General features: G+C 43.9%; 1 protein-coding gene across 1 annotated transcript in view; it reads right to left on the minus strand.

The window, feature by feature from the left end:
* Positions 1-1,494: 1,494 nt before the first annotated feature.
* The window catches only part of LOC140719360 (zinc-binding protein A33-like), a 33,295-nt gene continuing 9,783 nt past the window's right edge, over positions 1,495-25,006 (minus strand). The window contains exons 4-6 of the mRNA XM_073033956.1: positions 9,152-9,174; positions 8,955-9,064; positions 1,495-2,039 (exon numbers count right to left, since the gene is read on the minus strand). Of these exons, the coding sequence (XP_072890057.1) occupies positions 1,495-2,039; positions 8,955-9,064; positions 9,152-9,174 (678 nt within the window). The remainder of the gene's footprint in view (positions 2,040-8,954; positions 9,065-9,151; positions 9,175-25,006) is intronic.

Below are 25,006 nucleotides of genomic sequence, written 5' to 3' on the forward strand. Positions count from 1 at the left end.
GGGGGACTTGATAGAGGTATTTAAAATTATGATGGGGATAGATAGAGTTGACGTGGATAGGCTTTTTCCATTGAGAGTAGGGGAGATTCAAACAAGAGGACATGAGTTGAGAGTTAAGGGGCAAAAGTTTAGGGGTGACACGTGGGGGAACTTCTTTACTCAGAGAGTGGTAGCTGTGTGGTACGAGCTTCCAGTAGAAGTGGTAGAGGCAGGTTCGATATTGTCATTTTAAAAAAATTGGATAGGTATATGGACAGGAAAGGAATGGAGGGTTATGGGCTGAGTGCGGGTCAGTGGGACTAGGTGAGAGTAAGCGTCGGCATGGACTAGAAGGGCCGAGATGGCCTGTTTCCGTGCTGTAATTGTTATATGGTTATACGGTTATAGAGGGAGCATTTCCACTGAACTTCTCCAAGTAACATTCCTACTAGTTCTCTGTCGGAAGCCACAGATTTGTCCTCCCTGTTTTCCCTCTTCTCTTGAAGACCTGAGTGAGTTGTTTTTTCCATCTCACAATCGAGTCTCCAGTCTTATGACTAGAGAGTAGAGTTCTGAATCTCACCCAGTACCTGTCATGGTGCATTAACTTTTAAATGAAAGACCAGGAAAAGTGGAGATTCAAATTTCACACAGGCTCAAGGAATCCAGGTCTTAGTTGAACCTATTGCCAGACATAGGGGGATTTTTCAAGGTTGATTTTTAAGGCGGATACAATAGGGTCTTTTAAGAAACTTTTGGATAGGTACATGGAGCTTAGAAAAATAGAAGGCTATGGGTAAGCCCAGTAACTTCTAAGGTATGGACATGCTGGGCACAGCTGTGTGGGCTGAAAGGCCTGTATTGTGCTGTAGGCTTTCTATGTTTTGATTATTTTATTTATATTCTGATTTGTCACCAGATCAGAGTTTAAGCAACATTAGCAATTTATAGCACAGAAAAGGCTATTCTTGTCTGTAGTTCAAATTTCTGCTGTGCTTGCAAGGTGGGCTATTCGGCCCATCGTGCTTCTATCATTCAAACAAGAGCCTCTCAACCTGCAGTCCTTCACATGATCACCCTGAACCTGCTTCACTGTGGGCAGGGTTCGTGCCACCACCTCTCCCCGGTTAAAGGGAACTGGAGGCCGGACTTACAGTGGTTACACGTGGCTCCACACTCCCACCCCTCAGAGCAGAGGGTTCCCAATCTGTGGTCCACAGACCCCTCAGTTAGGGCTCCATGGCACAAAAAAGGTTGGGAAGGAACCCCTGCCTCACAGGTTCACCAGCAGGCATGACTGCAGGTGGAGGGGAGCCAAGCAAAACACTTCTGACTCCTCTCGTGTCAAGAGAGCGAGCGTGAGGCAGGAGGGAGAAGGGAGAGCTGGGGGAGAAAAAAAAAAGTGTTGGAGCCCAGAGCATAGAAACTAAATGATTTTAGGTTTGGGATTATCACACAGAAACCCCAGCGGGTAAAACTACGCCGATGATTTAAACAGTGCCTGGTGAATGGCAGTTAATGGTTCTTGAACTGAATGATAGTTAGGGGATCGGAATTCTTCCTGTCGTCGTTAGTCCCAGGACTGAAGTAAGGATACACTTTGCCTGTGAAATTGTCAGCGAATGTGAAGAGGGGATTCATGTTGCTCGCGTTGTAGAAGGACAACTGTCCACCTTCATAGTCCAGATATATCCCAACCTTCTTGGGTTTGGAGTTGACGGAAATGCGAGTGGGCGTTGCAGTGGAAAGCCAATATTCACTCCCATTCTTCAAGATCAGAACCCAGTATCCGGTGTCCTGCTCTGACCTGCTCTGACGCTTTCCAATAACTTCTTTGACCACACCCAGTTCCCACGCCGTCTTGTTGCCCACGTTCACCTCCCAGTAGTGGCGCCCCGACGAGAATCCCATGGCGCCCAGGACGCTCAGCTCGCGGTCGGGTGCTTCCGAGCCACCCGATGTCGAGCGGGCCTTGTCTAGTAGCTTGACGCTGGTGCGGTCGTCGGACAGGATGAGCAATGGGTGGGCAGTGCTCGGGTCCAGAGTCAGAGAGGCTGGTGCTGGGGAAAGGATCAGACGCAGAAGATTGTCAGTGAGTTGGACCTGGACAATGGTAACTGGTACATGGGTGCTTGCTGACTGAAGACAGACGGTCCTAGAACGTTACAGCACAGAAACAGGCCATGCTGAACTGGTATTCTGCCCAGTCCCATCTAGCCCTTCATACCCCACCAGTCCGTGTACTTATCCCAGCTTATTTTAATTGAACACAGATCCACCAATTCCATTGGCAGCTCATTTTACATTCACACCACCCTCTGAGTGGAAAAGTTCCTCCCCAGGTTCCCCTTCCATATTTCACCTTTCACTCTTAACCTATGACCTCTAGTTCTAGTCTCACCCAAACTCAGTGGTAAAAAAACTGCTCACATTCACCCTATCTATACCCTCTATCAAATCTCCTACGCTCTATGGAATAAAGTCCTAGCCTATTCAACCTTTCCGTATCATTCAGGTCCTGAAGTCCCAGCAAAACCTTTGTAAATTTTCTCTATACTCTTTCAATCTTATTGATAAGTTTCCTGACCAGAAATGCACACAATACTCCAAAATAGGCCTCACCAATGTCTTATACAACTTCAGCATAACATTCTAATCTTGTACTCTAAACTTTGATTTTGAAGGCCAATGTTTGAAGAGGTCTCTCCGACCCTATCTATCTGTGAAAACACTTTCAAGGAATTCCCTTTATTCCACAGACTGGGCAGTGAACCACAAAACAGTGGGAAGTGTGCATCAAGATCATTGCTGTAACAATTCTGTACTGACCTTGAAAAAGTCTGATCAGATTGCCAACACCGATTCCATTTTCATCACGTCTGGACCCACCTTAGCCAGCTCTCTTAGCCGGTGCCACCCCCTACTCTGCCAGTCTCCTTCTCTTCTCTCTGCCACAGTTAATTCTCCAGAAAAAGTGCAAGAGAATTGGGATGGTTGTAAAATTGGCCTTTCTTCAAAACAAACTGATTATAGAGTCATTTTGTGATGATCCCGTTAAAGATCAGCTTGTTTCACCCTTTGCCAGAGTTCCTTTACCTGGTAACCGTTTTGCTTGGACTTTGCAAAGAACATACACCTTGTGTGACCTGTCAGGAAAGTTTCACCAACGGAGACAGGAAGGTTTAACAAAAAAGGCTTGCACTTATATAATCACTGTTCGGGATGTCCTAATGTACTTAACAAAGAAAAAAATAATAAACACAAGAGATGCTGCACATTCTGGAAATCCAGAGCAACACATGCAAAATGCTGAAGGAACTCAGCAGGTCAGGCAGCATCTATGGAGGGGAATAAAGAGAAAACATTTCAGGCTGAGACCCTTCATCAGGACCTGTCCAGTCCCCTCCATCGAATCTTCCTGGCTTGCAGCATTGTGTGTGTATTGTAAAGGGGGGAAGAAAGTAGCTTTTATCTGTCCACAGAGTGCTCTTCAATTTCTCGTTAATCAGACACACAGGCTGTTATTGATTAGTGTTGATTAGTGTTATTGATAACACTCTGTTATCAATAAACAGAGGCCACAGCCTCAGAATAGAGGGACGTTAATTTAGAACAGAGACGAGGAGAAATTTCTTTAGCCGGAGGCTGTGAATCTGTGGAATTCCTTGTCACAGACGACTGTGGAAGCCGAGTCACGTGGAGGGTATGTTTAAAGTGGAAGTTGATAGGCTCTTGATTACAGTGTCAAAGGTTACATGGAGAAGTGGGGTTGAGGGGGTAATAAATCAGCTACGATGGATTGGTGGACAGACTTGATGGTGAGAAGTCTGAGTTCTGCTCCTACGTCTGATGGTCTAACTAATGCTGAACCTTCACAAGTCACCAGGTTTGATCACTACGCTGTTGACCCTGTGACAACAAGACAACTGAAAGGGAGGTTCACATCAAGGAGCTGTCACATGGGGAGGCTGGAGAGGATGCAGTGGTGTTCCTTAAAGAAAAGAAAATTAACTGGATGTTAATCAAGGTCTTCAGTATCATGATCTGTTTTGACAAAGTATGAGGGAGAACGGCATAATGGACCTGGGCAAGTCAGGCAACATTTAAGGAAATTAATAAACAGTCGATGGTTCGGGCTAAGACACTTCACCAGGGCCGGAAAGGAAGGGGGCAGATAAGAAGGTGGGGGGAGGGCATAAGGTGATAGGTGAGATCAGGTGAGGGGGAAGGTGTGGGGGGAAGAGGTGACGAAGTAAGATGCTGAAAGGTGACTGGTAGAAAAGGTAAATGTCTGAAGAGGACCAAATCTGATAGGGGAGAAGAGTGGACCTAGAGGAGGAAAGGAGAGGCTAGGTGGGTCATGAGGGATGGGAAGGAGAAGAGAAGGGATGAGAGGGTCACCAGAATGGCAGAAAGGAGGTGGGTGGCTGGTGGCAGAGGGAAGTAATCCCCACAGGTTAGAACATTTGATCTTCACACCATCTGGCTGGAGACTACCCAGATTATTTTGCCAGATGGGATGGGACGCCTGCCTTTCCTGTCCTGATGAAGAGTCTCAGCCAGAAACCTTGACTGTTTGTTCTCCTCCATAGTTGCTGCCTGACCTGCTGAGTCCCTCCAGCATTTTGTGTCTGTGTGTGTGGCTGAAGATTACCGGCATCACTGTGTATGAGAAATCCCACCTGTGGCCATTGCCTCTCTGGGGCACCCGATCCAACATCACAAAGCTCCAGTAATGGAGGCACCCTCGTTTTCAGAGTTTGATCTGTCGGCGTGCAGAGGGGACTTTGAGAGCTACAGGGAGCAGAGCCGCTGGCAGAGTGGGGTGAACTGGATTAATGGGGCTGTGCCATCAGAATGCCAACACAGAATGGACCGAACGGCCTTTTGCAGTATCATTGTAAAACTTTAGATGCACTTCTACATGAAGTATATATTAGGAGTGCACTAGCCAGGTGCCCCCGATGCACTAATTCCAGTGCCGTCACCTTTGTGTTTACCACAACTGACTATGTATTTATGCGGTTAACCCTTGGGTCTGGGCACAATAGATGGTCGCAGTTCAACTTGTGCCCCGCACTGTTCCACTGACAGGGTAAACTTGCATGATGGTTCCTCAATTTCCTGTATAAAATTAAGCATACAAGTTTGAAAATGTAACGTAAGGAGAAGGCAGGAGATTGGGGTTTGAGAGGGGACAATAAATCAGCCATGTTGGCGGAGCAGACTCAATGGGCCAAAGGGCCCAATTCTACTCCTAAATCTCATGGCCTTACGGGATCTGGCTGGCGGTTCTGGTGTCTTGGCAACGAGATGCCGGCTTGACACTCTGTAGTCATTCTGATGGAGGTCCACCCAGTCCGTTGGGGAAGGAAGTCCAGAAAGTAGACCCAGCGGTGAAGAAAGGTGTGTGACTGGGGGATATGCAGACGCTTTGAGATGGAGGAAGTAACACTGATGAAGCAATTGGAAATATTTGGGGATATTTAATCCTTCCTGTTTATTTTAGAAATAGAGTGAGGAGCAGGTCACTGTACCGATTTAAACCTAGCTTAAGCACAGGAGAACATATAATAACGAAAGACCGACTGGCTGGTACGTCTCTGGACAGTGTGGGAAAACCAGAATAACAGGAGGAAATGCACATGGTTACTGAGAGAATGTAGAGACTCCTTACAGATGGTGCCAGATTTGAACTCTAAGCTTCATTACACCCTGAGCTGTAATAGTGTTGCTACTCACTATGTTACCATTACTCCAAATCCTGGAAAACCTCAGTGTAATAATGTCATGCTAACTTCAAACCCAGGAACACACTAAACTAATAGTGTCACTAATCACTATGTTACCATTACTCCAAACTCCAGAACACTCTGAGGTGCAATGATATTCCAAACCCCAGTAACCCTGACCTGTAATAGTGTCACTATAATCACTGCGTTACTCCAAAGCCGGGAACACCCTGACCTGTAATCGTGTCACTGCAATCACTATGGTACTCCAAAGCCGGGAACACCCTGACCTGTAATAGTGTCACTGTAATCACTATGGTACTCCAAAGCCGGGAACACCCTGACCTGTAATTGTGTCACTGTAATCAATACGTTACAAAGCCAGGAACACCCTGAGCTGTAATAGAGTCAAAGCAATCACTAGGTCACTCCAAAGCCCAGAACACCCTGAGCTGTAATCGTGTCACTGTAATCACTATGGTACTCCAAAGCCGGGAACACCCTGAGCTGTAATCGTGTCACTGTAATCACTATGGTACTCCAAAGCCAGGAATACCCTGAGCTGTAATCATGTCACTGTAATCACTACGTTACTCCAAAGCCAGGAATACCCTGAGCTGCAATAGTGTCACTGTAATCACTACGTTAGTCCAAAGTCGGGAACACCCTGACCTGTAATCATGTCACTGTAATCACTACGTTACTCCAAAGCCAGGAATACCCTGAGCTGCAATAGTGTCACTGTAATCACTACGTTAGTCCAAAGTCGGGAACACCCTGACCTGTAATCATGTCACTGTAATCACTACGTTACTCCAAAGCCAGAAACACCCTGAGCTGTAATAGTGTCACTGTAATCACTACATTAATCCAAAGCCAGGAACACCTGGACCTGTAATAGTGTCACTGTAATCACAACATTACTCCAAAGCTGGGAACACCCTGAGCTGTAATCGTGTCACTGTAATCACTACATTAATCCAAAGCCAGGAATACCCTGAGCAGTAATAGTGTCACTGTAATCACTACGTTACTCCAAAGCTGGGAACACTCTGAGCTGTAATCGTGTCACTGTAATCACTATGGTACTCCAAAGCCGGGAACACCCTGACCTGTAATAGTGTTACTGTAATCACTACGTTACTCCAAAGCCGGGAACACCCTGACCTGTAATAGTGTTACTGTAATCACTACGTTACTCCAAAGCCGGGAACACCCTGACCTGTAATAGTGTCACTGTAATCAATACGTTACAAAGCCAGGAACACCCTGAGCTGTAATCGTGTCACTGTAATCACTATGTTACTCCAAAGCTGGGAACACCCTGAGCTGTAATAGTGTTACCGTAATCACTACGTTACAAAGCCAGGAATACCCTGAGCTGTAATCGTGTCACTGTAATCACTACGTCACTCCAAAGCCCAGAACACCCTGAGCTGTAATCATGTCACTGTAATCACTACGTTACTCCAAAGCCAGGAATACCCTGAGCTGCAATAGTGTCACTGTAATCACTACGTTAGTCCAAAGTCGGGAACACCCTGACCTGTAATCATGTCACTGTAATCACTACGTTACTCCAAAGCCAGAAACACCCTGAGCTGTAATAGTGTCACTGTAATCACTACATTAATCCAAAGCCAGGAACACCTGGACCTGTAATAGTGTCACTGTAATCACAACATTACTCCAAAGCTGGGAACACCCTGAGCTGTAATCGTGTCACTGTAATCACTACATTAATCCAAAGCCAGGAATACCCTGAGCAGTAATAGTGTCACTGTAATCACTACGTTACTCCAAAGCTGGGAACACTCTGAGCTGTAATCGTGTCACTGTAATCACTATGGTACTCCAAAGCCGGGAACACCCTGACCTGTAATAGTGTTACTGTAATCACTACGTTACTCCAAAGCCGGGAACACCCTGACCTGTAATAGTGTTACTGTAATCACTACGTTACTCCAAAGCCGGGAACACCCTGACCTGTAATAGTGTCACTGTAATCAATACGTTACAAAGCCAGGAACACCCTGAGCTGTAATCGTGTCACTGTAATCACTATGTTACTCCAAAGCTGGGAACACCCTGAGCTGTAATAGTGTTACCGTAATCACTACGTTACAAAGCCAGGAATACCCTGAGCTGTAATCGTGTCACTGTAATCACTACGTCACTCCAAAGCCCAGAACACCCTGAGCTGTAATCATGTCACTGTAATCACTACGTTACTCCAAAGCCAGGAATACCCTGAGCTGCAATAGTGTCACTGTAATCACTACGTTAGTCCAAAGTCGGGAACACCCTGACCTGTAATCATGTCACTGTAATCACTACGTTACTCCAAAGCCAGGAATACCCTGAGCTGCAATAGTGTCACTGTAATCACTACGTTAGTCCAAAGTCGGGAACACCCTGACCTGTAATCATGTCACTGTAATCACTACGTTACTCCAAAGCCAGAAACACCCTGAGCTGTAATAGTGTCACTGTAATCACTACATTAATCCAAAGCCAGGAACACCTGGACCTGTAATAGTGTCACTGTAATCACAACATTACTCCAAAGCTGGGAACACCCTGAGCTGTAATCGTGTCACTGTAATCACTACATTAATCCAAAGCCAGGAATACCCTGAGCAGTAATAGTGTCACTGTAATCACTACGTTACTCCAAAGCTGGGAACACTCTGAGCTGTAATCGTGTCACTGTAATCACTATGGTACTCCAAAGCCGGGAACACCCTGACCTGTAATAGTGTTACTGTAATCACTACGTTACTCCAAAGCCGGGAACACCCTGACCTGTAATAGTGTTACTGTAATCACTACGTTACTCCAAAGCCGGGAACACCCTGACCTGTAATAGTGTTACTGTAATCACTATGTTACTCCAAATCCGAGAACACCTTGAGCTGTAATACTGTCGTGCTACGTTACCATTTCTCCAAACCCCAGAAAACCATGAGTTGTCATAGTGTTGTGCTAATCACTACATTACCATTAATCCTAACCCCAAAACATCCTGAGCTGTGATAGTGTCAGGCTAATCACTACACCACCATTTCTCCAAACCCCAGAACACCCCAAAGTGTAATAGTGTTGCACTGATCACTACATTACCATGATGCCCACAATAAATTTAACACCTGGCTGGATTTTAACCCCTGGATGGATGTAGACATCTCAGCAGTGTCCCGTGTTGGAGTTTATTGGGCCTGGAGCAAGGAGACATTGCCTTACCTGGGTTGATAACCTCCATTATGTCCCGCCACACTCTGTACTGGATCGGCCCTTTGAATGACCCCAGAGGGAGTTTGCCCTCGGCCACTGTCATCTGATAATTGCTGTCACTGAAGGTGGAAATGCGATGCATTAGAACTGGAGGACTTGGGTGGAATAAGAGATTCATGCAGAGTTCGGTGAGTGGAGATGCCTACCTCTTGCCTTTGTCCGGGTCTTCCTGAAAGTGAACAGACAATAGGTTGGATTTCCGAAGACAGATTCTTTTCTGCCGGTTGGGAAATGTTGGGCAGTCTGGGGACGCATGGCGTGGGGTGAGTGCGATTGTCTGAAGCACCTCCACCCCTAGCACAGAAGGGTTCAAAACTCACAAGCTCCATTGTGGCCAATTGCCAAACTAGGAATTGGATTTATACCCACATCACCTAGAGGGTTAAATATTCCAGACCCTCTCCAGCTCTCTCATTGGGCAGAACACCAGAGAGCGTGTTAGAGGGACTGTCATGCCAAGGGAGGGGCTGAGTGGGAGCATCACACTGAGGGAGGGGCTGAGAAGGAGCCTCACGCTGAGGGAGGGGCTGAGAGGGAGCATCACAGTGTGGGAGGAGCTGAGAGGGAGCCTCACGCTGAGAGGGGGGCTGAGAGGGAGCATCACACTGAGGGAGGGGCTGAGAGGGAGCCTCACGCTGAGAGGGGGGCTGAGAGGGAGCATCACACTGAGGGGCTGAGAGGGAGCCTCACGCTGAGAGGGGGGCTGAGAGGGAGCATCACACTGAGGGAGGGGCTGAGAGGGAGCCTCATGCTGAGAGAGGGGCTGAGGGGGAGCATCACACTGAGGGAGGGGCTGAGGGAGGGGCTGAGAGAGGGGCTGAGAGGGAGCCTCACGCTGAGGGAGGGGCTGAGGGAGGGGCTGAGAGGGAGCCTCACACTGAGGGAGGGGCTGAGAAGGAGCCTCACGCTGAGGGAGGGGCTGAGAGGGAGCATCACAGTGTGGGAGGAGCTGAGAGGGAGCATCACACTGAGGGAGGGGCTGAGAGGGAGCATCACACTGAGGGAGGAGCTGAGAGGGAGCATCACACTGAGGGAGGGGCTGAGAGGGAGCCTCACGCTGAGAGGGGGGCTGAGGGGGAGCCTCACGCTGAGGGAGGGGCTGAGAGGGAGCCTCACGCTGAGGGAGGGGCTGAGAGGGAGCCTCACTGTGGGAGGGGCTGAGAGGGAGCATCACACTGAGGGAGGGGCTGAGAGGGAGCCTCACGCTGAGAGAGGGGCTGAGGGGGAGCCTCACGCTGTGGGAGGGGCTGAGAGGGAGCATCACACTGAGGGAGGGGCTGAGGGAGGGGCTGAGAGAGGGGCTGAGGGGGAACCTCACGCTGTGGGAGGGGCTGAGAGGGAGCCTCACACTGTGGGAGGGGCTGAGAGGGAGCATCACACTGAGGGAGGGGCTGAGAGGGAGCCTCACGCTGAGAGAGGGGCTGAGGGGGAGCCTCGCTGTGGGAGGGGCTGAGAGGGAGCATCACACTGAGGGAGGGGCTGAGAGGGAGCCTCACGCAGAGGAGGGGCTGAGAGGGAGCCTCACGCTGAGGGAGGGGCTGAGAGGGAGCCTCACACTGAGGGAGGGGCTGAGAGGGAGCCTCACACAGAGGGAGGGGCTGAGGGGAAGCCTCACACTGAGGGAGGGGCTGAGAGGGAGCCTCACACAGAGGGAGGGCCGGAGAGGGAGTGTCATGTTGAGGGGGTTTGGAGAGGGAGTGTCATGTTTGAGGGAGAGTCATGTTGAGGGAGGGCTGGAGAGGGAGGATACACTGAGCATGGAGCTGAGCCAAGTGAGGACAAAGGGAACCAAGGTGAGGTGGGAGGTGGGAGGGGGGCAGTTTCGAGGTTACAGTTTCAGAGGGTTGGTTTTCAATGGAGGCAGGATGTGTCTGAAAATGACAGCATTGTGGGCACTCATATTGAGACATGAAATTAAAACCACACTCCTCTCAGACAGACAAGCAATTTGGGCCCTGTTCTCTCTAAACTGTGCGGGTGGCCACGCAGTGAATGTTCCCTTCATAGAAACAGAAAACCTACAGCACAATACAGGCCCTTCGGCCCACAAAGTTGTGCCAAACATTTCCCTACGTTAGAAATTACTAGGCTTACCTATAGCCCTCTATTTTACTAAGCTCCATGTACCTATCTAAAAGCCTCTTAAAAGACCCTATCGTATCCACCTCCACCACCGTTGCCAGCAGCCCATTCCACGCACTCACCACTCTCTGAGTAAAAAACTTACCCCTGACATCTCCTCTGTACCTACTCCCCAGCACCTTAAACCTGTGTCCTCTTGTGGCAACCATTTCAGCCCTGGGAAAAAGCCTCTGACTATCCACACGATCAATGCCTCTCATCATCTTGTACACCTCTATCAGGTCACCTGTCATCCTCCGTCGCTCCAAGGAGAAAAGGCCGAGTTCACTCGACCTATTCTCATAAGTCATGCTCCCCAATCCAGGCAACATCCTTGTAAATCTCCTGTACTGCCTTTTTATACTGTAGTTTCCACATCCTTCCTGTAGTGAGGTGACCAGAACTGAGCACAGTATTCCAGGTGAGGTCTGACCAGGGTCCTATATAGCTGCAAAATTAACTCACGGCTCCTAAATTCATTTCCACGATTGATGAAGGCCAATACACCATACACCTTCTTAACCACAGAGTCAACCTGCGCAGCTGCTTTGAGTGTCAAATGGACTCAGACCCCAAGATCCCTCTGACTCTCCACACTGCCAAGAGCCTTGCCATTTGCAGAATATGACCCGTCCACAACCACTCTTTGCCTTTTGTGGGCAAGCCAATTCTCAATCCACAAAGCAATACCCCCTTGGATCTCATACCACCTTACTTTCTCAATAAGCCTTGCATGGGGTACCTTATCAAATGCCTTGTTGAAATCCATGTACACTACATCTACTGCTCTTCCTTCATCAATGCATTTAATCACATCTTGAAAAAATTCAGTCAGGCTCGTAAGGCATGACTTGCCTTTGACAAAGCCATGCTGACTGCTCCTAATCATTTTATACCTCTCCAAATGTTCATAAGTCCTGCCTCTCAGGATATTCTCCATTAACTTAACAACCACTGGTAAGACTCACTGGTCTATAATTTCCTGGGCTATCTCTACTTCCTTTCATGAATAAAGGAACAACATTTGCAACATTCCAATCCTCGGGAACCTCTCGCATCCCCATTGATGATGCAAAGATCATCTCCAGAAGCTCAGCAATCTCCTCCCTCACCTCCCACAGTAGCCTGGGGTACATCTCACTCGGTCCTGGTGACTCACCCAACTTGATGCTTTCCAAAAGCTCCAGCACATCCTCTTTCTTAATATCTACATGCTCAAGCTTTTCAGTCTGCTGCAAGTCATCACTACAATCACTAAGATCCTTTTCCATAGTGAATACTGTAGTAAAGTATTCATTAAGTACCTCTGCTATTTCCTCCGGTTCCATACACACTTTCCCACTGTCACATTTGATAAGTCCTATTCTTTCATGTCTTATCCTCTTGCTTTTCACATACTTGTAGAATGCCTTGGGGTTTTCCTTAATTCTGCCCGCCAAGGCCTTCTCATGGCTCCTTCTGGCTCTCCTAATTTCCTTCTAAAGCTCCTTCCTAGTAGCCTTATTATCTTCTAGATCTCTAACATTACCTAGTTCTCTGAACCTTTTGTAAGCTTTTCTTTTCTTCTTGACTAGATTTATTACAGCCTTTGTACACCACAGTTCCTGTACCCTACCATAACTTCCCTGTCTCATTGGAACGTGCCTATACAGAACTCCACAGAAATATCCCCTGAATATTTGCCACATTTCTTCTGTACTTTTCCCTGAGAACATCTGTTTCCAATTTAAGCCTCCAATTTCCTGCCTGATAGCCTCATAATTCCCCTTACTCCAATTAAATGTTTTTCTAACTTGTCTGTTCCTATCTCTCTCCAATGCTATTGTAAAGGAAATAGAGATTTCCTGGTGGTGGCTGATGGAGTAGCAGCAATCTCCCGTTGCTCCAACTCTAATTATCTTACTATTTCCAACCTGTCTTGCAACCTCCATTTTAAGTGTGATATTTTTTCATTATGGCTACATTAGGGGGTGGCAGAGGTACTAAAAAGGATGATCCCCCTGCTTCTTTGGAATCTATTATGGATTTGCTGCAAAGTCATACACAAGAAGCCTCTGGGAAGTTTCAACAATTCCACTCTGAATTTAAACAAATAGATGGTAAATTGGATTCTATTCAGCAAACACTTAATGAACACAATAAATGCATAAAAATAATGAAGCAATGTTGTCATCTCTGGAAACGGAAGTGGATGAACTTCAAAAACTTTGTGAAAAGCATTCGAAGTCCAACAAAAAGTTAAGACAGAAGATTATCAACATAGAAAATAGAAGTAGAAGGAACAACCTATGGATTCTGGGTCTCGAAGAATTAATCAAAGGCAATGGTCCTATGGAATTCTTTGCAAACTTTCTGCAAGAATTATTTCCGGAAATTTTAGCGTCTTTGCCTATGATTGATCAAGTTCACAGTTCAGGTGATTTGATCTCCTAACAGAGATAAACCAAGATCCGTAATCATTTGCTTTCATGAATTTAAAACAAAGGGTTTGTTAATACGTGAATCTCGTCGAAGAGGCTTGATTGATTATCATGGCGGCAAGTTTATAATTGTGGAAGACTGCCCACCGGAGGTTATGCAGGAACGTGCTAAGTTCAAAGAAGTTACGTCCAAGCTTTTTAACATGGGTTTGAAACCCTCCCTTCATTATCCAGCTCAGCTCGGAATCACACTTAAAAACGGTTCTTTCGAATGGTTTCGGTCAGTTGCTGAAGCACAAAGGTTTTTAAAATCCGAAGACTAGCTGCTTAGTCTGTCCTTACATGAAATACAAGATTAAATGAGAAACTTTTAATTCGCAAATCCTGTCGGAAGGACACGATTCGTTATAAGATGGAATATCAAGATTCTCGAAGACTATTTGCTTGAGGTTATGTAGGAATGTGCTAAGCTTAAACAAGCTTTGTTGAAGTTTTTTTTATTAAGGGTTAAGCCATCCCTTGGCTACCTAGATTGACTGAGAATCTCATTAAAGATGGACCCTTCGAACGGTTTCGTTGGAATGCTAAAACATAAAGATTTTTTTAAATTTGAAAGCTAACTGCTTATCTTGTTTTTTTTCATGAAGATATAAGATTAAATGTTTAGTGTCTTTCTGTATGAATAATGGTAACTTTTACTTTTGGTAAACCTTTGTAAACAATTTCCTTTTGTATTTTTTTAATTCTGTATTTTTGATATATGAGAATTGAATTTCTTGTCTGGATATCATTTAGTCTAGGTTGGAATATAAACAACCTGACACTAATTGGAGCGATCACCAGGTTTTTTGTGGGGTTGCCCATAGTTGGAGATATCAGCTTTCTATTGGTCGATATTCTTTCTTTGGGAGGTGGGTAGAGGGATGGGTTTTTTTCTCAGAAGTTGTTTTTGAATTGTTTTGAGCCAATTTGTTGCTTGGTTACCATTTCTCAAGGTTTATGGATTGGCTTTAACTTACATTTTAACCCTTCCTTTAAATTATTCTAAAAATGGACCAATTAATTTTCTCAGTTTTAACATGAAAGGGTTCAATCACCCTGTCAAACATAATAAGATTTTTGCTTCTATTAGGAAATTTAAGGTCCCTATTATTTTTTTACAAGAAACTCACATACACAAATGTGATAATCTATATTTTTTTTAGCCATTGGAATGAACATTATTTTCATTCGTCTTTTCAGGCCAAATCTAGATAGAGTTTTGAATCTTATAGATAATACACTTTCCTTTGTCCAATATAAAGTAGTGTCTGATACTAACATTTTGTTATAGTTTCAGGAAAACTAGGCAATAAATTAATAGTATTTGCCAATGTACATGCCCCCAATGTAGATGATCAGGATTCTTTGAGTGTTTTTTCCGTTTCTATCAGATCTGAGCCTTTATTCTTTTGATGGGAGGAGATTTTAACTGCTGGTTAGACCCAGTCTTAGATAAATCACCTTCTAAACCAGCGTCTCTTAACAAATCAGCTTTGTTTATTCAATCTTTTTTATTGAAATGTGGTATTGTTGATATTTGGCTTTTCTTACATCCTTTAGATTGGGAGTATTCATTTTTTTCCCATGTTCATCACACATAGAAACATAGAAAATAGGTGCAGGAGTAGGCCATTCGGCCCTTCGAGCCTGCACCGCCATTCAGTATGATCATGGCTGATCATCCAACTCAGAACCCTGTACCTGCTTTCTCTCCATACCCCCTGATCCCTTTAGCCACAAAGGCCATATCTAACTTATTTTTGCAGAACATTTTGCAGAACATATTCCAAGATTGATTATTTTTTATTGATAGTCAAATGATTTCATCAGTTTGATCCTGTGAATGTAAAGAGATTGCTGTTTCAGATCATGCTCCTGTATTTCTATTTTTAAATATCCCTGGTTTTCCTCAAACAAACAGAATTTGATGTTTTGACACAACTTTGTTATCTGATAAGGAATTTTTAAAATTTCTAGAGAGGCATATTATTTTATTTTTTGAAGAGAATAAAAAGGACGAGACTTCTAATCTTATTGTATGGGACACTTTCAATGCCAATATTAGAGGACAAATTATTTCTTATACTGCAAGTGTTAAGAATAAAGCTAATAAAGAAAGAATTGAATTAGCTAATCAATTGAAACAATTAGATCAAAATATGCTATAGCTCCAGATCCTGTTTTATATTAAAGATGTATTGAAGTTAAAACTAAATATGATCTTCTGTTAGTACATCCAATTGAAACTCAACTTCTTAAAGATAAAACTCAATTTTACATTCGTGGACATAAATCGGGCAAAGTATTGGCCAACCAATTAAAAACTTCTGTAGCTAAATGATAAATTAAAGACATTTGCAAAACTAATGGTGTTAGGAAAACTGATCACTCTGAAATAAATGACACCTTTAGAGAATTCTATTCTAAATTTTACAGTTCTGATTCACCTAAAGATAATACTGTAATGAATAATTTTCTAGATCAATTAAACATCCCTGCACTTTCAGCAGATAATTGTAAACAGATGGATCAAGCCATTTCTTATGAGGAAATTGCCAGGGCTATGCATTCATTATACTCAGGGAAGGCTCCGGGTCCAGATGGATTTTCTGGAGAATTTTATAAGGTTTTTTCTTCATTAATCATACTGCAGATACACTTAGTCTTTTTGGATTCTTTAAAATTGGGTAGCTTGCTTCAATCTTTCTGTGAAGCCTCTATTTCACTTATCCTAAAGAAGAACAAGGACCCAACTGAATGCTCTTCATATAGGCCAACTTCATTTCTCAATGTTGATATTAAAATCCTTTTGAAAGCTCTGGCTCATAGGATTGAAAAAAAATCTACCTTCTATTATTTCTGATGATCAGACTGGTTTTATTAAAAACCAACACTCCCATTTTAATATACGCCTGTATTGAATGTGATGTACTCCCCATCCCAAGGGAGAGCAGAATATGTGATATCCTTAAATGCTGAGAAGGCCTTTGATCAGGTTGAATGGAATTATTTATTTAACATCTTAGAAAAATTTAATTTTGGACCAAATTTTATTCAATGGATTAAATCACTTTAGCTATCTCTTTCTGCCCAGGTTGTTACTAATTTTCAAAATTCCAAACTATTTAAACTTTATCATGGAAATAAACAAGGCTGTCCATTGAGCCCTTTGCTCTTTGATCTAACTTTAGAACCTCTTGCCATTGCTTTTCGAGAATCTAATGATATCTGTGGTATTTTAAGCAGAGGTATTACTCACAAAATTTTGCTTTACACAGATGATATATTGCTGTTTATCTCTAATGTTGAGATCTTGTTACCTTACATACTTTCTTTACTCTCCCATTTTAGCCAGTTTTCAGGATATAAATTGAATCTACATGAGAGTGAATTATTTTTTTTAAATAATTTGTATCAACTAATACTAATCTCCCTTTTAAAGTTGTAAGGAATCCATTTACTTATTTGGGTGTAACAGTTACTAAGAATTACAAACACTTGTTTAAAGAAAACTTCCTTACTTAATTGAATCATGTAAAAAGGATATCCTTAAATGTGTCACCTCTTTCAATATCGTTGATTGGATGAATTAATTCTATTAAAATGAATATTCTACCTAAATTTATATATCTTTTTCAGGCTTTACCCATTTTTATTCCTAAATCCTTTTTTGACTCTCTTGCTTCTATTTTATCCTCTTATATATAGAAAAATAAACGTCCTTGTTTAAATAAAGTTCATCTTCAAAAATCTAAAATGTCTGGAGGTTTAGCCTTACCTAATTTTAGGTTTTATAACTGGGAAGTTAATATACAATATCTTACATTTTGGCTATATTATTTCAATCATGTATATTGTCTGGTATGGGTTTCTTTAGAAGCTAACTCTGTTAATAAATTTTCTATTATTTCTCTTCTTGGATCCTCACTTCCTTTATCTGTAAGTAAACTAACTGATAATTTAATAGTTAAACATACTCTGAGGATCTGGATACAATTTAGAATACGCTTTGGTTTATTGAGATTTTCCCTTTCAAGCCCCATTTATTCTAATTTTTTTAAATCTTCCATGACTGATTTAATTTTTAAGGAATGGGACAGGTTGGGTATTAAATGTTTTTGGATCTGTTTGTTGGAGGAAACCTTTGTTCATTTGAGCAATTGTCGGCTAAATATAGTTTACCCAAAACTCACTTTTTTAGGTATTTACAAATTAGAGACTTTTTAAGATTTCAATTATGTACATTCCCTATAAGCTCAGATAAGAACTTACTAGAAGTAATTTTTAGTCTGACACCTTTTCATAATGGTTCAACATCTAAGATTTATGGTATGTTACTGGAGACGAGGAATGTTCCTTTAGACAACGTTAAGAATCCCTGGGAACAAGATTTACAGACATCAATATCTGAGGAAACTTGGAACGAAATTTTTAAACTGGTTAGTACTTCATCACTATGTGCTTGTCATTCCCTCATACAATTTAAGGTGGTACGTAGAGTTCATATGACTAAGGATAAGCTATCTCATTTTTATTCAGATATATCTCCCTACTGTGACAGATGTAAAAATGGAGAAGCCTCATTAATTCATATGTTTTGGACTTGTCCGAATCTTGAAAAATATTGGAAGGAAGCTTTTCAAACTTTTTCCTTACTTTTTAAAGTCAGTTTTAAGCCTGACCCTCTGACGGCCCTATTCGGTATTGTTGCAGGACAAGATATTAAGCTGAAGGCATCTGATTTACATATTTTGGCCTTTAGCTCTCTTATAGCTAGGAGGGCGCTTTTGTTTAAATGGAAAGATGTTCTTCCTCCTACTCATGCTCAATGGTTATGCGACAATATGTTATGTTTAGATTTAGAGAAGATTCGTTGTTCAATTTCTGAATCTTGTCAACACTTCAAACATTGTAGGAACCTTTTCTGAAGTATTTTCAAAACCTTCAATTTATTATTTAAACTCAGATGTTGGCTATTATTAATTTTTATTATATAAGAAGGTATTTACCTTCTTTTCTCCTTAGTAATCAGCTTTGGTCTTGGTAGGGGTTAGACTCTTATTTCTTTTGTAATAAATTAGTATAGTTTAATATAACTATTGATTGACTTATATGAATATGGGGTAATGTAATTGTTATTATGAACAGATATAATGTAACTGGTAGCTTTTTATCTTTTCTGACCTTTTATATACACTTTCTTGTATTCTGTATTCTTCTATGTAGAAACTAATGAAAATATTGGAAAAGTGAAGGAAATAGAATTATGATTACTATCTCCAAAATACTCTCCCACTGAGAGATCTGACACCTGACCAGGTTCATGTCCCAATACCAAATCAAGTACAGTCTCTCCTCTTGTAGGCTTATCTACATACTGTGTCAAGGAACCTTCCTGAACACACCTAACAAACTCCACCCTATCTAAAACACTCGTTCTAGGGAGATGTCAATCGATATTTGGGAAATTAAAATCTCTCATCATGACAACTCTGTTATTATTACACCTTTCCAGGATCTGTTTCCCTATCTGCTCCTCGATATCCCTGTTACTATTGAGCAGCCTATAAAAAACACCCAGTAAAGTTATTGACCCCTTCCTGTTCCTAATCTCCACCCACAGAGACTCCATAGACAATCTCTCCATGGTGTCCACCTTTTCTGCAGCTGTGACACTGTCTCTGATCAACGCCCCCACCTCTTTTGCCTCCCTCCCTGTCTTTTCTGAAACATCTAAAACCCGGCACTTGAAGTAACCATTCCTGTCCCTGAGCCATCCTAGTTTCTGTAATGGCCACCACATCATATCTCTAAGTACTGATCCACGCTCTAAGCTCATCCACTTTGTTCACAACACTCCTTGTGTTAAAATAGACACATCTCAAACCTTTGGTCTGAGTACGTCCCTTCTCTATCACCTGCCTATCCTCCCTCTCGCACTGTCTACAAGCTTCCTCTATTTGTGAGCCAACCTCCTCTTCCCCAGACTTTTCAGTTCTGTTCCCACCCCACAACAATTCTAGTTTAAACTCTCCCCAGTAGCCTTAGCAAAACTCCCCACCAGAATATTGGTCCCCCTGGGATTCAAGTGCAACTCATCCTTTTTATAAAGGTCACACCTGCCCCAAAAGAGGTCCCAATGATCCATAAATCTGAGTCCCTGCCCCCTGCTCCAATCCCTCAGCCACACATTTATCCTCCACCTCATCCTATTCCTATTCTCACTATCGTGTGGCACAGGCAGTAATCCAGAGATCACTACTTTGTGGTCCTGCTTCTCAACTTCCTTCCTAACTCACGGTAGTCTTTTTTCAGGACCTCTTCCCTTTTCCTACCTATGTCATTGGTACCAATATGTACCACGACCTCTGGCTGTTCTCCCTCCCACTGCAGGATATCTTGGACGTGATCTGAAACATCCCGAACCCTGGCACCAGGGAGGGAAGCTACCATCTGGGTCTCCTGACTGCGTCCACAGAATCGCCTATCTGACCCCTTAACTATCAGGTCCCCTATTACTACTGCCTTCCTCTTCCCTTCCCTACCCTTCTGAGCCACAGGGCCAGACTCTGTGCCAGAGGCACGGCCACTGTCGCTTCCCCCAGGTAGGCTTTCCCCACCCCAACAGTACTCAAACAGGAGTACTTATTGTCAAGGGGTACAGCCACAGGGGTAGATAGATAGATAGATAGATAGATAGATAGATAGATAGATAGATAGATAGATAGATAGATAGATACTTTATTCATCCCCATGGGGAAATTCAACTTTTTTCCAATGTCCCATACACTTGTTGTAGCAAAACTAATTACATACAATACTTAACTCAGTAAAAAATATGATATGCATCTAAATCACTATCTCAAAAAGCATTAATAATAGCTTTTAAAAAGTTCTTAAGTCCTGGCGGTAGAATTGTAAAGCCTAATGGCATTGGGGAGTATTGACCTCTTCATCCTGTCTGAGGAGCATTGCATCGATAGTAACCTGTCGCTGAAACTGCTTCTCTGTCTCTGGATGGTGCTATGTAGAGGATGTTCAGAGTTATCCATAATTGACCGTAGCCTACTCAGCGCCCTTCGCTCAGCTACCGATGTTAAACTCTCCAGTACTTTGCCCACGACAGAGCCCGCCTTCCTTACCAGCTTATTAAGACGTGAGGCATCCCTAGTGAGTCTAGTGAGTACTAGGAGTCCCTAGTACCTGACTCTTCCCCTTCCCTCTCCTGACAGTGACCCACTTGTCTGTCCCCTGTGGCCCTGGTGTGACCACCTGCCTGTAACTCCTCTCTGTCACCTCCTCACTCTCTTTGACTAGGTGAAGGTCATCGAGCTGCATCTCCAGTCCCCTAACTCGGTCCCTGAGGAGCTGCAGCTGGACTCACCTGGTGCAGATGTGGCCGTCCGGGAGGCTGGGAGACTCCAGGATTTCCCACAGCTGACACTGAGCACAGAAAGCTGGCCTCACACAGATGCTTCCTACCCCGCCTCGTCCCGTTACCACCTAAGCCCGTTGAGCCAAGCCCTACCACTCTGCTGCCTCTCAATCCGCTGCCCCACTCTGATGCTGCCCGCTGGATGTGGCTGCCTTTTTAAACCTTTCACGCTCTACTGGCTGACGTCACGCGCCTGCGCAGTCTCGCCTCTCTTTAACCGAGTAGTAAAAAAAGACTCTATTCGCTCCGAAAAATCAGCAGTTCACTCGCAGCCTTCTTGCTCTGAGTAAGGTGGATGATCTTCTTGCTGCACGATTACAGATTGTCAGGTAGGATGTTGTGGCCATCACTGAATCGTGGCTCTAGGACGGTTGCAGTTGGGAGCTGGATGTCCAAGGTTACACTTATATCGGAGTGATAGGAAGATAGGCAGAGAGGGTGGTGTGCTGCTTCTGGTAAACTATGGCATCAAATCAGTAGAAGGATGTGACATAGGATGTTGAATCCTTGTGGGGTGAGTTAAGAAACTGCAAGGGTAAAAGGACCCTGATGGCAGTTATATACAGGCCTCCCAACAGTTGCAGGGAGGTGGACCACAGATTACAACAGGAGATAGAAAAGGCGAGTCAAATGGCAAATTAATGATAGTCATGGGAGATTTTAACATGCTGGTCGATTGGGAAAATGAGGTTGGAAATGGATCTCAAGAGAGTGAGTTTGTTGAATGCCTGCGAGATGGCTAATCTGTGGAATTCTCTGCCCAGGGAAGCTGCTGAGTCTTCTTCACTAAATATATTTAAGATACAGTTTGATAGGTTTTTACATAGTAGGGGAATTAAGGGTTATGGGGGAAAAGGCAGGCAGATGGAGCTGAGTTTACAGACAGATCAGCCATGATCTTATTGAATGGTGGGGCAGGCTCGATGGGCCGGATGGCCAACTCCTGCTCCTATTTCTTATGTTCTTATGTTTTAGTGTAGGTTGTCATTGAACCTACTAGGGGTGTTATGTAATGATCCAAAGGTGATTAGGGAGCTTAAGGTAAAAGAACCCTTAGGGACAAGTGATCACAATACAATTGTGTTCAACTTGAAATCTGATAGGGAGAGAGTAAAGTCTGATGTTGCAGTATTTCAGTGGAGTAAGAGACATTACAGTGGTATGACAGAGGGTTTGGCCAAAGTAAATTGGAAGGAGCTGCTGGTAGGGATGGGGTTAACCATTAGTATTCTCAGATCCACTGCATCAGTTCTAGCACCTTCACAGAGATGGTGCTTGAAACAAATACTATGCTCTCAGTTTAGCTCCGTCCCTTGCACTATGAGTCTGGTAATCGAGCGAGTATTGAATCAGGGCTCCAACTGATTTGGATAATGGAATTGATGGCTTTGTGACAAAGTTTGCAGAAGATAGGTGGGGGGCAGGTAGTTCAGAGGAAGCAATACAATTGCAGCAGGACTTAGACGAATTGGAAGAATGGGCAAAAAAGAAGCAGGAGGAATACAGAGTTTGGAAATGTATGATAATGCATTTTGCTAAAATGCAGATGATTATTTAAATTGGGAGAAGGTTCAAACATATAACCATATAACAATTACAGCACGGAAACAGGCCATCTCAGCCCTTCTAGTCCGTGCCGAACGCTTACACTCACCTAGTCCCACCTACCTGCACTCAGTCCATAACCCTCCATTCCTTTCCTGTCCATATACCTATCCAATTTTACTTTAAATGACAATACTGAACCTGCCTCTACCACTTCTGGAAGCTCATTCCACACAGCTACCACTCTCTGAGTAAAGAAATTGCCTTCATGTTACCCTTAAACTTTTGACCCCTAACTCACAACTCATGTCTTCTTGTTTGAATCTCCACTACTCTCAATGGAAAAAGCCTATCCACATCAACTCTATCTGTCTCCCTCATAATTTTAAATACCTCTATCAAGTCCCCCCTCAACCTTCTATGCTCCAAAGAATAAAGACCTAATTTGTTCAACCTTTCCCTGTAACTTAGGTGCTGAAACCCAGGTAACATTCTAGTAAATCTTCTCTGTACTTGTCTGTGTGCCACACAGCTACTCTGGCATCTCCCATCCAGCCACTGTTGAATCCATTTTACTACTTCAATATTAATACCTAACGATTGAACCTTCCTAACTAACCTCCCGTGCGGAACCTTGTCAAAGGCCTTACTGAAGTCTTTATAGACAATATCCACTGCTTTACCCTTGCCAACTTTCCTCGTAACCTCTTCAAAAAATTCAATAAGATTTGTCAAACATGACCTTCCACGCACAAACATGTACGGAGGGACTTGGGAGTCCTTGTGCAAGACTCCCAGAAGGTTAATTTACAGATTGAGTCTGTGGTAATGAAGGCAAATGCAATGTTGGCATTTATTTCAGGGGGAATAGAATATAAAAACAAGGAGGTAATACTGAGAGCAAACATGAAGACAAATTCAGATGCTGGAAATCCGAGCAACACACACTAAATGTTGGAGGAACTGAACAGGCCAGGCAGCATCTGTGGAAAAGAGAACAGTCAACGTCTCGGCCCAAAACATCGACAGTACTCTTTCCAATAGATGCTGCTTGGCCTGCTGAGTTCCTCCAGCATTTTGTGAGATAATGCTGAAGCATTAAAAGACACTAGTCAGGCTGCACTTGGAGTAATATCAACAGTTTTGGGCTCCATGTCTCAGAAAGGATGTGTTGTCATCGGAGAGAGTCCAGAGGAGGTTCATGAGGATGATTCCAGGAATGAAGGGGTTAGCACATGGAATTTAGAAGATTGCTAGACTAGATAGGGTGGATGTGGAGAGGAGGTTTCCTCTGGTGGGGGCATCCAGAACTAGGGGCGACATTTTAGAACAGAGGTAGAGAGGAATTTTTTTAGCCAGAGAGTGATGAATCTGTGGAATGCTCTGCCATAGACTGTGGTGAGGGTCAAGTCCGTGGGTATATTTAAGTCGGAAGTTGATAGTTTCCTGATCAGTCAGGGCATCAAAGGATATGGCAAGATGGCAGGTGTGTGGGGTTGAGAGGGATCTGGGATCAGCCACGATGGAGCAGACCCAATGAGCTGAATGGCCTAATCCTGTTCCTATGTCTTATAGTCTTACAGCTTCCACCTTGCAGAATGTACCTGATAATCGGGTCAGCATGACGGTTTACGTAACGCCATCGTACTGCCAGCAGCCACAGTTCAATTCCCGCCACCACCTGTAGAGTTTGGCTGCTCCCCCGGGTTCGTCTCACTCCCCAAAGACGTACAGGTTAGCGGTAATGGCACGCTATGTTGGTGACATTTGCGAGCTGCCTCAGACTGTGCTGGTCCTGACGCATTTCACTGTACATTTTGACGTGCCTGTGACAGATAAGGATCATCTCTCATCGGAAGATAGTGAGGTTCTGTGGATGTGACCTGATGTCGTTCCATCGTGAATACCCCGGCCATCATCGTTGGCTTCCATCCCTCTACGTTTGTGGTATCACTCACCCTGAAACAGTTCCCCTTTCCAAGAGGCACTTTGTGAGTTTATCATTTCCTGTCGAGTCATCTCATGTTCAGATGCTCCAAGCAGCTAGAATCGCTTTACTTCTGTACAATCCATCTGTAAGCTAATCATATGGCCACACTCCAACAGTGAGGGATTTATAGGATTGTGTTTATATTTCTGTTCCTTGTGTTTTTATGCCTTGGGAAAGGCAAAGGCTAAGGGAGTAATCCAGAGAAATCTCTCCATCTGGAGTGGATGGAGGAAGATCGATGGCTTACTACTTCACCCTCAGGCAACTCCTGTAGCAGCGGTGGCACCAACTATATTGGTTCTTCCTTCCTGTTGGACTCTGCCATCATCAATGGGAGGGGGTCTAGACATCAGGGCAGCCTGCGACCTCTACATCCCCTCGCCCAGGCCCATGGTACAATGCAGAGGACACTCCATTGATATCGCATGGTATCCGCACAACACTGGAA

Source organism: Hemitrygon akajei, chromosome 2 (genome assembly GCF_048418815.1).
Source record: "Hemitrygon akajei chromosome 2, sHemAka1.3, whole genome shotgun sequence".
NCBI classification, from domain to species: domain Eukaryota; kingdom Metazoa; phylum Chordata; class Chondrichthyes; order Myliobatiformes; family Dasyatidae; genus Hemitrygon; species Hemitrygon akajei.